This window comes from Netta rufina (genome assembly GCF_964035555.1).
Source record: "Netta rufina genome assembly, chromosome: 3".
Classification (NCBI taxonomy): domain Eukaryota; kingdom Metazoa; phylum Chordata; class Aves; order Anseriformes; family Anatidae; genus Netta; species Netta rufina.
The window spans coordinates 85,186,862-85,203,269 of NC_140125.1; the positions used below are offsets into that span (position 1 = coordinate 85,186,862).

The window sequence follows — 16,408 nt, forward strand, 5'->3', positions numbered from 1 at the left end:
AGCAAAAGGAAAAAAAACACTTCATACATTCACTTTCTCAGAATTGTTACACCACCTTCAGATCCCACTTTGTGCGCATGAAGCATATGTGTTCAAACAAATACTTCACCAGTGCTACAGTTTTACCAGAAGGAAAATTGTAGTGGAAAAATGTCATTGCAAAGTTTTGCTTTGATCAGTTCCCATTTTTTTTGCTTGTTTAGAAATAGGGATTTGCATATATGATCTTAAAAATATCTGCAAAAAATAGGTATATGTTCCATTCCATATAGGAAAGCCATTTGCCACTGAAAAACACAATACTTTTCAGGATAAAAGTGGTAACAGTGGTCAATACCATGCACACTACATATAATACATTACCTGAAGCCTGCTTTCTACTCTGAATGTGCAGATATCGAATATAATTTCTTATTTATTTCCCCTGTTCTATGAACAAAAATCTGTTCTGACAAATTCGAAGTCAGAGAAAAATGAAAAGAAGTGAACTGAAAGAATAAGGGAATTGCTCACTTCCCTCATCATAAGTGGAAACAAAAATTATGACTTATTTTACACACAGAACACTATTTCCCTACATATAATTCTTACCTCAGATCCCCCTATGAAATCACAAATAAACAGGTCAGAAACAGGGATTATTAGGGAGTGATAGAAAGCGTAGGGGATTAGACAGCAAAGTCATTATGAAAATAGGGATTTGGAGTAAACTTTCTTTTATTACCTACGAATGTGTTTAAATCCTAAAACTGCTGATCTGTACAGTGCTTTTCATATTTGTATTTCTATTTTCAGTATGGTCACCTACAAGTTCTAGGTGTAAAAACTTAACCAATGTCATTTGTATGACATTGTATGAAAATACTTGCATATCACTGATGAATCACTTATGAATGGGAAAAGATGAAAATGTTTCTACCATTGAAAGTTGAATTTGTGAGCTGGTCAGCATCAAAGCATTAATACCAGCTTAGCTGTCAGTGGACAGGAAATACATCTAAATGTGTGTACAGTAATCATGAGCTTACATAAAGGAGCTAAACAATGACCATCCTTTGTCATAATTCTCCTCCCTGCATTAACGAAGCTAATACAACTACAGGTGATGTTGACAGTATAGAAATATGAACTACAGAATAGAACAGAGCCAAATTAAATATGCTACACAGCACCATACGGAAGCAGTGCAGAACTGGAAGCTTAAATGATCATGTCCAGTAAGGGGTGCTATAACAGTGGCCACTTCAGCTCAATGGCGAATTCCTTAGCGATAATACTATGAAAGGTCACGTAAGGTAAAAGGAATTTAGCACTAATTACTTAGCAGAATGAAACCCAATGAAAAGCAGAGTAATAAATACTTTTTGCTGTGCCTTTTTGCAAGGCAGTTTTCGTGTAAATGTTTTGTTGTTTGGAAAAAATTACAAAAATTCAGTAACATGGAAACACTGCCAACAAACAGTTCAAACCAACCAAGCAAGCACCGCAATCTGTCTCCCAGAAATAAAAAATTAAAATACCAATGTGTCCTGTACCACAACTGGTTTAACAAGCCTGACAATTTAAAAGAAATGTGGAAATTGCTGTTATATTCTCTGGAGACAAATGATCAGAAAATGAGCATGAGGGAGAAATGCATCTCAGGACCAAAGAAGAATGTAAAAGCCTCACAATTATGCCCAAAGCAATGGAGTTTCTTCTGATGTGATATTCAGATATGTATTCAATGCTGTCTGGGTCCAAATCAAAAAGAAAAAGTTAAAATCTATATCCATCAACATTTTATGAAATGACTTTTCAGGAGTGATATAAGAACAACAGTAACATGGGTAGTGGTGGTTATGAACATGATGATAAGGATAACCTAGGGTGGAAAAAAAAAATCATTGGGATCATACTAGAAAAGAAGTTTTCAAAAGCACAGATGCTGTGCAACAGGTAATGGAGATAATGCAAAAAATTACATAATACTTACTGTCTCTTGCCTGAGCGGGCAACTGCTTCCTCCTCTTTCCCCCAGTGCAGCTAGGCAGTCGTCATTCTAGAAGAAGAAATGATTTGATAACTTTAACATGAAGTATTTTAATAAACTATAATTTTAAGTATTTTCCATATTTGTTACATCTGCTGCTGCAGCAAAAAAAAATACAATAAAAATACTTTTGTAAAAAAGAAAAAGCAGAAGTGATGTTGAGCAACCATGAGTAATATTGACTATATAGATGTTTAGAATATATTCACTAAGTTTTTCAAGTGTGTACACCCTGCTAAAGACAATATGTGGGAGGACAGGATTGATGATTACACAGTCTAAGCTTGTCTGCACTGAAAATAATACTGTAGATGTTTAAGAAATTGTTGCAGTTAACTTTACCTCTGAACTGGTATGCAAAAGATGTCACTTTCATTTAATGGAGAATTTCAGATTGGTCTTAATAACCAATACTTTCACATTCAGTTCTAATTGCTCCATCTTTGACACTTACTCTTCAGACTTCCAATGAAGTCAATGGAATACTATATATAAAATGTAATAATTAGGATGTGCAAGTAGCTACAAAATTTGATTTCTGTCAAAAAACAGAGCTTTTCATTTGCGAGACAGAAAACAGAAATACAGTGAAAATTAGCAGAAGAGAAATCAGAACAATGGAAGAGATTGAACTTCTTTGCTGGTTGCTTAAATTAACTTTTTCCAATGGCTTATTTTCACAATGTAGAAACCAGTTTCCCCTAGATTTTGCATGCATCAAAGGATACCAACTACATTGTGGAATAGAAATATTACATAGCAATTAAAATATTTTAGAAGAATCAGATGTGAATATTGTGGAGTAAACAACATTTCCAGCTATAACAGATTGTGCCATGTTATAAACATTGATATTTGAGAATTTCTAACATCGTTCTTTTTCATATTTTAGAGACCATTAAACTGTCTTTTGCATTAAGTTTTCTCTTTTTTTAAAAAAAGTACTTAAAACATATTGCTCCCTTTATTATCTATTTATGTTAGGATGATTCAAGAAACATCATTATTGCAATCTTCAGCAGAATAAATGGCATTCTGTAGGACAGAGATTCTTGCCCTTGCACATTGTTTTCTTAACTTAGCTATGCTTATCCCACACAGTAAAGAAATCCTTTACACTCCTGCAAACCAAGGTTTCATCTTGTCTCCAGATTGTTTAGGCAGCATCACAGTAGTTACATACACACACAATGCATACTGATGAATGCAGTACAAAAGTGAACAGTTGCACTCGGTTCTTATAATTTACCGGAACATCTAAGCCTACCACCTAGGGTTCTGAATAATTGTGGGTATACACAGAGGACAAAAACAAAACAAAACAAAAAAGACCCAGCAAAACAAAACAACAACAAAAAACCAAACCCGCCTGATTTGATAAGCAAATTTTGAACAAAGAATAGTGGAAGTGCAGTTCAGAGTAAGAGGCTTGATCAATGGTCTACCAGTAGCTAGCCGTGCCTTCCACGTTTCAGCCAATTCTCATTTTTCACTCTCAAGGTTAAGAGAACTGTGCAGGCAATGTGCTTAGCCTGTGGGATGGGAGTGCCTCCTGTTGCTCAAAAATGATTCATCAGAATTATTAGTAGTATTATTTAGGTATCTAGCTCAGGTACTCACATTGCCCCATTTATTGTGTCTCAATCTGACTTTTTTTTTTTTTTTAATAAAGTATTTATGTGATCTCAAACACTCAATGTAAGAAGATCTTGAAAGGAGCAAGTTGTTTGGAAATAACAAGCTAAAATCCATGAGTCATCCTGAGACTATGCCGAATGTTCTCAGATACTGCATTAAACTTTTAAGGCAACAACAATCCAGAGAATTTCTTCTTAAAGAGGTACACGAAACACAGCATAGGCTGCCCGTACATCCCCCTTCCAGTCCCTGTGGCAGCTGAAACACGAATTGGGGAATTGCCTGCGGCTGCTTACCACAAGTGTGCTAACCCTGAATAGTACCAGAGCCGGCTCTGCCACGCCATGTAATTTATCAAACATCCTAACTACCAGTTGCTCTGGTACCAACCCAGCAAAAACAAGTGGCTTTTCAGCCCAAAAACACTAGATTTTTTAATGTCATATCAAAAGATTAAGCCATATTTTCAGGATTACAAAAAAAAGCAACAGGTGTACTGAAGTGTATAAATACATTGTTCTTAATGTAATGTTACTGTCTTTTTTTAATGCAAGATGGAAGCCAGTTAATCCTTTTCTTACATCCAAACAGACATGGGGTCTATAGTTATGCTCCAAGGAGCTGGTCTTACTGTGAGGCAAACCATCTGTGAGAAAATGGAATAAAATGCTTGTTGAAAAAGCCCACCATGTCACATTGATTTGGCTCAGGCAAAACTGTGAGGAGCTTTTAGCATAAGGAACATCCTCAGATGAAGACAAATGGATCCAGCAGTTGATTCAGAGTTCCACACCATGGAGCATTTTATCGGTTATCCACAACAGGCCCACTTAAAGCTTCGGTTTTACTAACAAAAATGAACAAAAAATGTTTTAATAACTAAGAGAGCACTGCAGGTAAGAGTGACCTGGTAAGTAAGTTGCTGTATCAAGTGTCACTGATTCCTAGTAATAGCACTAATTAAAATATTTATGGCTTCTTCTTAACTGGGCAGTTTCAGTGATTGTGGTAACAGAGGTTTTGCTTTTATATTCAGGCAGATTCAGGTGGCCAACAAGATTTGGGCATCAGAGAACATTCATGACCTTAACAGAAGCAGCACTGAGTAAGAAATGATATGTCTTACCGCCTTTTCTGAAGAATGACAACAGTTCATTTCCAGCACTAAACAAATATACTCCAAGTACCACAAATATCTGCCCTTTTGCTGGCAGAGGGAGAGACTCAGTGACACAAAGGACAAACGTCTCTCTCCTTGATGCTGCACAGTGCCACAGCTTCTCTCCAGTTCCCTTTACCTCTTTCTGCCAGAGTGGAAGGGAAGAGAAACTGGGAGCATGACTTCTGCAGTCACTCCAGCCAGGACACAGGGAATGCATGTTACAGCTTCCCTTGTCTGCCCAACAGATCTGTGCCTCGGTGCTTAACAGCTGAGGTTCTGAGACTAAGGTTTGTTGTTGTTGTTGTTGTTGTTTTGTTTTTTTTTTGGTGGTGGTGGCTTTGCTTTTGCTTGTTTTTAAGGACAGAAAATTAGAAATGAACACACAACACTGGAGAAAAAACAACGTGACTTGCTTAAAATGTGATAATACTGAAAGCATTTTTAAAATTTATGGAATCTGAGCTTCTACAGTTTCTCTGTTGTTTTCATTTTTCCTTATTAAGCCAAGTGTTAGAAATTTACTTAATCCTCTCCTTCCCTGAGTATGTAATCTCTTTACTCCAGGAGCTGAAGTTTTAAATGAAACACAAAATAAGCTGAGAGTTAACATAAAGTAATGTAATATTGTTAGCACTGTCATATTTTTGTTCTTGCTCTCTGGTCCAATTAATTGTCAACACATGCTGAGCTCAGGACACTTAACTGCACAAATTTAGTCTACAGGAAACAGAAGTACAAGGACAGTATTAACAGCTAAATTAAAATGATTCTAAAAGCATTAGCTGCTAGGAATAATGTACTCTTCTTTCGTCTTAATTAATCTGTCTGCTATCATGAAACTAGTGTAAAGGTACTTCCTTAGGCTTCAGATGACTACAATCCTTATTTGATTACAGCCTTTCAATATTTAATGAGCATGGGAATCTATAATCTGCCTAGAGGAAATAAAACAAAAAACAAAAAAACAATAACCTGTGCCAGGCTGCACTTTATTGAAACCTACAATGTACAAACAGAAAACAGAAATGCAAACACAGCTGCTGCAGTAAAGCCCACAGGGATTAAAAAAAAAAAAAAAAAAGAAAGAAAAAAAAAACAGGAAGAAAAAAGAAAAAAAGGGAAAAAAAGATCAATTCAGATGTATGTGGAATACTCCAGCTCCTAAAATTATTCAAAACCTTTTCAACTGTTTTGTCATTTGTTACTATTTTCCTTTCTTGATATGAACAAATCAATTTACCTGCACTAGCAGCATATACATATTTCTGCATATTTATATACCAGAAAATGCAACTAAAAAATTCAAAACCTTAATCTAACCCTCAGGAAAAAATATTTAGTATTTACCAAAACAGCTGATCGTATAAATGCTTATAAAGCTTTCTGTGACAGAGAACACTGACATACTTGTTGAATAATTTATCATTTTTTCTAAAAATTAGACAGTGATGGTTTATAAGTGAAAAATGCGTAAACGAGAACCAATTAGACAAAAAATAAATTTCCATTGCTTTTCCATAGCAATGGAAAACTGAACTTTCAAAATTTTTGGTGAATCCTATGCACCTTACAAGCCTACTGTTAAGAGATTCTGTTAGCAGATAAATGATGCAAGTCCAAAAAAAAAATCCCAAACCTAAAACTGTAAAACAGTTATAAATACTCCATGTTAATTTATGTCATTTTCTAACATTTCTCTGAGAAGTTTCAATTACTATACAATTAACACAGAATGTTAAATGCTGATATTCTGTACATGGGGGCAGGGAGGACTAACATCTGCTGTACAACAGGCCCAGCCTTCTAGAGCTCCCTACACTTTCAATGTCCACTCGCTCTTCCATCATCTGATGAGTCCCTCCATGCTTAATCCAGGTTTATCAAGTGTGTAGTTGGAATTAATGGCATTTACAGATCCTGCTGGATTTTTATTACAGTGATCAGGAAACAAGAAATATAATAAAGGAAAAAATAACATTACTGTATGCTTCCAATCAATACTTACATATAGGCAATTAAATTAACAGAGGATAACTGTGATGTCACTTGTTACAAAAAGATGAAATATAAGTAAACAGTAAAAACAGGATTAAATTTCAAGATACTGTCCCATTTTTCTCCCCCTATCAATGCCTACATTCTTAATAAGAATCAATAATACTGGACTGATTCTGGCTTACTTATTTCTAGACAACAAAATGTAAAACTTGAAAAAAATAAAGCTTTAATTTGCAGATATCTGATCTCTCTACCAGCTAGCAGTGGCAGAACCTTATTTGCCCTTGCAGACAATTTGCTTGAAGATACTTCTTTTGTGAATAAAGACAGGATAAAAAAAACCCTCTCTACAATAAGAACTTGTGAATAATGACATTTTATAGTTAAACATCAATTTTAAAAAAATGCAAAGATAGAATTCCTTACCGTCTGTATTCTACCCAATAGTGTTCCGCTAAGAGGATTTCCTACTGGGCTGAAACACCCTGTGAAAAGAAAAGGCTGTGAATTTTTTGCTTGTTATCCTTTTCCACCGAATAAACCATTTTATTTTAAAATCATTATGTTAGCAGGATATGTTTGACAAAATTCTAATGAAAAGCAGCAGCATCTTTCAGTCGCAACTATGCATCCTTCAGTCAGGAACAGTTGGAGGGTTTATTTAACTAACAGACCTGACACAAGGTTAACTAATCCAATATTTCCATTCAAATGATTTGGAGAAATAGCTCAAGCTATGTCCACATGCCACCTCGTGCTCAGAGCTGACACTATTATCTAGCCTGTATTGCTTTTCTCTTCATTGAATTTCCAAGTAATGCATACAAAGTTTTCCAACAGAAACGATCACAAAAACTCTCAAAGGAATTACTTCCTTATTTTATCTGAAAGAATAACTATGCCTATTCAGTAGTTCCCTTTGATCATCCGAGTTCCTATCACAACACATCTTGCTGTTTATTTTATTCATTCTCAACATAGCGCATTTGAACAAGTACTTGTAAATTCTTTTCTTTCCAAACTATTATGTTAACTACTAAGCCAAGGAAAATCCTTTCATCACTTATGGATTTATCTTTTTGTTACTGGTCTCCTCAGCTGTATACTTAAGAAAGCATCTTAAAAAGATACAAAAATCTGAAAATTGTTGAACACGACAATGAAAAATGCTACTGCTTCGCTGGAGAATGGTTTATTTTTTCTTAAGTATAGTGATGCCAGACAACACAGAGTTAAGCTCACTGGATTTTCTCTGTGAGACACTAGATTTGAAACAAGCTTTGTTTTCGAACACGAGTGAGTTCTGAAAACTCATTTTCATTTACCACTCCAAAAGCCTACTCTTAAGGAGCCCAGTATATGAATAAAGAGGATTTCTGAGATTCAGATTCCCATGTACTGGCACAACTCCATAGGGAAGCTTGCACAATTCCACCTACAGTATACTTTCTAAAGCGTAGTGGTTTAGACTTTCACAGGAGATTTACTCATAAATGTTTAATCATTAAGATACTTAGATATTTCTAAATATAATAAAAGATGCAAGATCAAGCAATCGTAATTAAGCCATGCTCCTGCAGATCATTCGTATGTCAATGTGTTTTTTTTTCTTTTGAGAAATCCTAGATAAGCACAATAATTAATTTTTAAATCTAGTATATGAACTAAAAAAATGTGATTTTAATCATTTCAAAAATGTTTGTATAAATTCTGAAATTCTTCATTTTGAAAAACTTACTTTGATTTTTATTTCATTAATTAATTTCCACTCTGTGGAAGAGGAAAAGAGATGAGAATAGAAACTGCGTTCTGAATTCAACTGACACTCCAAGATGGTAGATCTGAAGCTTACATTTCTTCAAGTATGTTATTTGCCAAAATACATATGGATATACTATTGCATACAGGTGTCATATCAACAATTTGATTAAAAGCAATTCAAACTCAAGACCAATAAAATATCTGCATGACAAAAAAATATTTTTCCCTTTAGATAACTATAGTGTCTGTGCCAGTTCACATAAATCCATTCTAAGGTAAAAGTTGTAAAACACATATCATGAAATCAATTGCTTATTTGAAAAAATATCTTCCTAATAAAAAAAAAGCATTTTTAATTAAAATCAGTAACACTAATTATTTTCCTGTTCTCCTGTGGAAAAAAGATTTATTACCACTAAGTACTTCAGGACTGTATTTATGTACATGTATGTGAGTACTCCTGTGGGTCTCTATGTGCAGCTGCTTGTCAAGTGAAGACTTAATTGAGGGAATATCAGTCTAACCATAAAACCTGAATAAAGGCAGTGCAGACCTCTTCTGCTGCAAGCACAGAAAAGAGACAGATTTGTAACTCAAAGACGTAAGGAGTACTGTACTGAATTCTACCATCTAGCACTGGTTGTGACTTAGCATTTCCTGTTAGCAGAGCCTTCTTTCAAAGCAAGCAGGGAATTCCTATTACTTTGCTTGGGATGTAAATGCTGACCAGAGCACAGCACACTCGGTTTCAAGTGTTCTGTGCTCCACACAGCCAATGCTATTTGTTCATATTGATTGTGATCTGGTTACATCCGACTGTTCTCTAGTGTTATCTATAGTTGTTTTCAGCTATCAAGCATTGCCTTATTAGCCTTCACATTGATGACACTGACATTTAAAAACCACAGTTGAAACCTCCCTCATTCACAAAACAAGGTCCATTCAGCAAGCAAGGGAATCCATCCCTTCTTTCTCAAAGGATGCAGTAGATTTTTAAAGCAATGCTACACAGTTATTGGCTTGACTTGGTTCCACGCTTGATGAAGCATGTAAGTGACACCAAGCAGGTGTGACTAACAGCCTCAGCAGTGCTTGCTTCCATTCTCTCTGACCTAGGCTGGGCAAACATTTCAACTACTGTATTGAGGTATTGAAACTGAGGTCAGGATTGCAGAAGGACATTTCATCCAAAAATGATGTTTACAGAACACCATGACTTGTGGGGGCTTTTACTTAGCCTGATAAAGGTAATAAAATCTCCTGTAGGGTCAAACCTGAAAAAAAAAACATTCCCCTAGGTCATTTTGGACTGCCTTATCTTAATGATGCTTCAGAATCACTACTGGGGAAGCGCTTCTATTGACTCAGAGGATTTATTTGAACTTTCCAACAATCATCTCTGTTAACAGCTTCTGATGTCACCTTCAACGTCCTGTACATCTCGAGAAGCTAATCTGTGAAAGTAATACTGTGAAAGTATTAACATTTGAATTACTGTATTTCCTATTACTCTTCACTGATTCTTCAGAGGTCTCATTCATAAGGAATTTTATATGAGAAGAATAAATCACTTCTAGGAAAACCTACTGCTAATGTCCAAATGTGATGTTAAATGTCTCAAAACAATAGGTGGTATTGCTTTTTCTCATATGACCAGAATTTCCCCGTTGACACAATTTAACAGCAGGACAGCTCTTATTATTTAGTGAGTCCAAGCATGCACTGAGTTTATGAAAATGACAATCAAACTGATAACTTCTGAGAAACAGTATAGCTGGCTTCCTTGATGTGGAGTCTCAAATTGTATTAGTTTCCTGTACAACTTGAAAAGTGGACTGCAAGTGCATCCTTTGTCCCCTGGCCATTTCTGGCAATATACACGTATACTCTCCCAGTATAAGGATAACTAAAGAGAAAAGATAACCAGGTATGTGTCCTCCTACCCAAAAAAGCATGTCCGCATTACCAGATTCCCAGTTTTATTGTGTGCTTTCACTGGAAGAAAAATATTACCCCCTGCTCTAGATAAGCACGTTGCGTGAAGTGATCAAATTCCAAATAGTTGGGCTGAAATACACAGGAAGCAGACGAGTTCAGTTCCACACAGATTAGATTTATACAGAAATTTAAATGAGGAAGTAGCTTCTATTTCACAACAATGATAACAACAGTGCCCCCAAAATAGCACTAGCAATTAATTGAGAACACTTCCTATTAAACAGCAGCATCTTTAGTTATTGCATTTGTTCTAAAGTAATAGCAAGAGAGCCAGGACAGGGACAAAATGTCCTTCTAGGTAGTGACATGATTACACTATTATCATTTTGGGTCACCTATGACAGCCTAATATGAAATGTTTATGTGAAAACATCCTCTTAACAGAGGCTGAGACAGAATTCACTTTTTTTTTTTTTTTATTAACTTTTCAAAAGAATAGTTTTTCTCCCTTCATGAAATTCTTGATAAACTAATTCTGTAAATCAATAAGTGTATTTCTGCATCATAAATCTCCAGTAATTCTAATTTCATGGAATCTACAGTTAGTGAAATCATCCAAAGGTTTAGCATGGAAAGTCCTCAGAAAATCAATGAACAATACCACTGAACAAATAACTAGAAAACAGAAAGAAGGTAATATTCCAGCTCATTTCTGTGATGAACTCCTCTAAAGCATGCAGAGAAAAAAAGAAATCTTTATTCCAGTTTCACATTATTAATACTGTTTTTAAAAAGAAGAAAAAAATAATCCCTGAAAGACATGAAAAAAACTATGCTTCTAAGAAATCATATTTCTTATTGCAGACATACATCTTGTAATTTATATTGTGGCCTCTAGCAACATAGCTTGGTTATAAAATATACCCAAATATACAACAGACACCTCAAAAAAAAAAAAAAAAAAGGCATCTGAAATATAGGATGAATAAGTGTGTATCAGCTCATCCCCTTTTCCAATCATCTTTTGTGGCTTTACAACTATTTTTAGCAAACAATTATGTTTTCAGCAGAGTCACCTAATCAAAAGTATGGATTTTGCGACAAGATCTTGAAGTATGCAGTGTAATCTTTAATTCAGGTTTCAAGACAAAGGTTTTTATTTGTTTTTAAAATAAAAGTTTCCAGAGCAGTATAACTCAGTTCTTTCTGGGACTTTATTTTCCAAGCTAGTTATTGTATACGAGAAAGAAGACCATTTTGTAATGATATAAATACATATTAAACTTCCCTCAAAGGCTTTATCCTCACAACAATTATGCTTTAACAGATCAAACAGAATTCATTAAATAAAAGAATTGTTTATATATTGGATAAGAAACTGTTTTCCTTTACTTAAGCACAAGATCACAAATACTTTCAAAACCTACCACAAACATTTTCAGATGCACTTCACATAAAGCTAAAGGAAAGGATGCACTCATTGAACACACATGTACCTTTTCATTTTACCAGCAAAACAGATGTTATTACTAACATCCAACACTGTAGGGGAGCACTCACATAAAAACTGTTACATATTACTTTGTCTAGCTCCTATGGTTCTCAATGTGTTCTAGACTGAATGGAAAATAGCTAGCACCAAAATGTTTTGAAATTCGTTTAAGTAGAGTTTAATCTGTATCGTAGCTTTTAAAACTAAAACTTTGAAACACATTCAGCTGAAGCTGTGAAGCGTTAAAACATCCTTCAAAAGCTGTTCCTTTTCTTACTCTGAATTGACTATTTTTATCAGTCTTTCTAAGATATTGTTTTATTCTTAACTAGTCTAAGGCCAAAGGAAGTGGTTAATTCTCTTCAGAGCCTGTATCTTCCATACCACTTAAAATGTATATTCTCAAAGCAGACTGTTCTGACATACTATATATTTAAGTGTACATGCAGAGTGCTGTGATGGCATCACTACTGAATGCAGCCTTCTGCAAACACCCACATGGCTCTTGCAAAGCATTCTTCAGACTCACAGAATTCTACCCAATGACAGGTAAACCCACGCTGTTACTAGCCTCATCTTTTCCCTCCTCATCTTTTCCCCACTTGTCTTCTTTCAGAACAATCGATCCATCACCTCAGTTCCGGGATCATTTTCTAAATGGGGTTCCAATTTGTTACCTACATGTATATCTAAAGCACAAAGGACAAATAAAGCACACTTTAAAGCACAAAGGACAAATAAAATCCTTGTTTATTGTCTTATTTTCTACAATATATATATAACTTCATTGATTTTACCTGTTAGATATGAGAACTATTTTCATTTTATATACTTAAAAAATGAGAGAGAGGAAGAGAGAAACTCCAGCTTTACAGCTGCCAGATGTCACTGCTCCAGTTAGACTCATCTAGGTGGCAGTGACAAAAAAAAATCAAGAGCTGTGCTGACGGGCAGGGAAAGGCATAACATTTTTTGTTTCCTTTCCCCATTCCCATTAGTACTATGAGAACTCACAAACCAACAGAAGACACAAAACTTAGAAACATGTCAATAGATCAGACTGTGAATGACGCTCAAAATACTACACTATACAGAAAAATCTGCACAAGAAGATATAAGCTTTCCATCAGAAAGTATGCGGTATTTATCTTTTTACCAACTGTTTACTAAATGCTGGTCTTAAAAACAGTTACCCAGAAAAATAACTTGAGATTTACACAATTCAGTACATTGCAGTTCCAGATACTGCTGCTGCTTCTTCCACACCACCAAGTGATTTTCTGGCAGGTGTGCCAACTCCAGGTATTAGGAGAAAGTTGGCTTCTCACACCAAGAGTTGGTCATGTTCTTCCTCAACCGAGCAAGACAAATGGTCTAATGTGCTTAAACACAGTAACTTTCCTATCCAGGACTGATACCATATCCAAGGACTGGTCTATGGCTACTGCATCTGGTTGCCTCTGATTTCCCAGCCCAAATGACCAAGTACACCCTTGCAGCAGAGCTAAGTGAATGCTACCAGTGGAATGGAGCAAGGCTTGAATTCACACCTGTAGATCCACAAAGAGATATCTTCACTGCAACACCAGCTAATTCCAATCCTCATATAAGAGATCTCAGAATCAGACAGCACCAACATGAAAAACACTGCGCTTCTGGCAGTGCCACATCCCACAATATAATTACACCTACCATCAGCCAAAGGAATGCACAGAGATACTCATGCAAGGTTAGCCATCATTTTAACTCCTGGTTCAAGATGTACATGGATACAAACATGAATGTGTTCTGTATCTTAAAATAATCCTCCAGAAGGAACTACAGGAGACAGTCTGTCACTGGCTTTGAGGAGAAGAGTGTTTCCATATACATACATTCATCCTGTACTTTGGCATAATGAACAGGCAGAATTTGGCCCCTATTTACAAAAGATATAATGAAGTAAAAGCTATTGCATCACAAAAACAATAAAAAAATCTAACTTTTTAATTAGAGATTAAAATCAAATACATTTAGCAGCCTACACACCCACCTAATTATTTCTGAGTAATCTTATCAAATCATCATCTCACATTTTTCTTGCAAATGTTAAGTTTCTACAGTACCATATATAAACAATGCAAGTAGTAGCACGTGTCCCGAGCATTCTTTTGAAGTAAAGAACATATATTGAATCCATGCTAATCAGGAACGTGCTAATTTATAACAACCTTACATCATAATGGCATTAGATACAATTGAAAAATGAACAGGGGTTATAGTACCCAGTTGTTTCTTTCTACAGTGTAGAGAACGGAAAGTGACTGTACAGCAAACATCAATAAGCCTCTATAGATAACATCAGCATTCTGAAATCAGATTGGCAATATTATTTACAAGTTCTAGATAGCAGATAAAAAAGATGCAAGGAAAATGCAGACTGTGACACATACTTTGTATTAATAAGAGTTATTTTTCTTCTAGTGCTGCAGATAGCCTGAGAAAGTAATTACTATTTTTGCTAAGCTCATCAGAACTACTTAAAAGGAAAAAAACAAACAAAACTAAATTCAGTTTGAAAAAGAAACTTGTTTTGTATTATATTAAATAAAGCTTGCAATGTTACCCTGTGGAAAAGCACATCTAAGGAACAGAGCAACTGCAGCACCTACACTTGTGGATGCACATCATTGAAAAAAACCCTTTGCTTTTGTATTTGTAGTATTTTTGCTTCTGTTGGGCTGTATTAATTTACTCTCCTGGAATGAGAGAAAATAGCAGGATATACACCTATCTTTTTCCTAAAACATGTTATGATAGTCACAATCCAGCCACATCTGACTGAAGATAAAATTATTCTTTAATGAAAATTAAGCAAGCAAGAAAAATAAAAGTTATTTACTTTGCGTGGTTCCTCTCACAACTGAAATTCAGCAATGACCGGCTGAATATATCATTCTTTTTTTCTAATATCAGTTAAAATAACTTCTGACTATGGTTTGTACTGCATCTCCAGTAATTCCAAATCTATACAAAAACAGTAACTACTAAGTTTTCATATTCATCAGTAAGAGAAATGACATTATTGAGGTCTGGATATTCAAGGACAGGAAATTCTTCTCCATACCTTACTATGAAAGCATCCCATTTTTATATCTTATGCACTGTGAAAGATACCTGGGTTTCTTTAAAACTGACTTAGCACTGCTAACTAATACACAAACATTTGTTCCTTTGGAAGGACCAAACCACCATAGAAAACACAGAAAACTGTCTACTAGTATTCTAAAAGTTTGGAACTTTGAAAGCATATACCTTAAGATTTTTCACATAAAAGAACAGCTGTTAGATCATCCTAGATGATTTTTGCACATTTGCACATGCCAAGTTATCAGCTCAAGCACTGGTGATACAGACAACTCCAGACACACCTTGTTCTCTTTGCAGAATACTTGGAACTTACCCTGAAAAGGATTTGTTTTGGTATGAAGAAAAGCTGATTTACAGAAAGATCCTTAATTCAAACCACAGTTTCAATCACTGAAGTTCCTTTATGTATATGAGTAAATGAAAATGATAGAACTGTCCCGTATGATTCTCAGCACAAGAAAAACAACTTTCTGATAAAGTACTGCTGTCAAGGTACACATGATGTGGTATATTATAGGCATGCATTATAGGTATGCAATGCACTTCAGATTCTCCAAGAGCTCCACAAATGCATCTTCTCCTGTTCTGTTTTTTTACACAAAAGCAGTAAAATCTGAATCAACAACAGTTAGGCTGTAAAATCTTTTAAGACTGAGTGGATAAACACAGAAGTAGTGGATAAACACAGAAGTGAGAAGCTACCACAAATTGATCTATCTGTAGCTTAAAACAGGCTCTGAATTGATTTCTAGAATGAAAAATTCCAAGAACTTGGTGTGACTTGGAGTCCTTATGAGATAAAAGTTAAGTTGTTTTTAGCTTGAACCTGGTTCGCAATAGGATTTCTTCCAATAGCAACCTGCATCATCAAAAAGTCAGCATTGGTGGTTCAGTGGTAGAATTCTCGCCTGCCACGCGGGAGGCCCGGGTTCGATTCCCGGCCAATGCAATGTTCTTTTGCCCAGGGAGGTGGTGGAGTCACCATCCCTGGAGGTGTTCAAGGAAAAGTTGCACCTGGTGCTTAGAGACATGGTTTAGTGGGTGACACTGGTAGTAGGGGGATGGATGGACCAGATGATCTTGAAGGTCTTTTCCAACCTTAATGATTCCATCATTCTATGGATAGATTCTCCTGAATAAATAGACATGACAGGCCTCACTGCTCAAGACATCCTTAAAAAAAAACTTCAAAGGCAAGACCATAGTATTTTTATTATTATTATGGTGAACTCTTCTTAAATGTGCTTATCCAAAATGA

At 35.4% G+C, this 16,408-nt stretch overlaps 1 protein-coding gene across 3 annotated transcripts in view; it reads right to left on the reverse strand.

The window, feature by feature from the left end:
• The window catches only part of AHI1 (Abelson helper integration site 1), a 94,400-nt gene that overhangs the window by 17,968 nt on the left and 60,024 nt on the right, over positions 1–16,408 (reverse strand). For all 3 annotated transcript variants that reach the window (XM_084283594.1, XM_084283593.1, XM_084283592.1), the window contains exons 21-22: positions 7,257–7,315; positions 1,976–2,041 (exon numbers count right to left, since the gene is read on the reverse strand). In XM_084283594.1, coding sequence (XP_084139720.1) covers positions 1,976–2,041; positions 7,257–7,315 — 125 coding nt within the window. The remainder of the gene's footprint in view (positions 1–1,975; positions 2,042–7,256; positions 7,316–16,408) is intronic.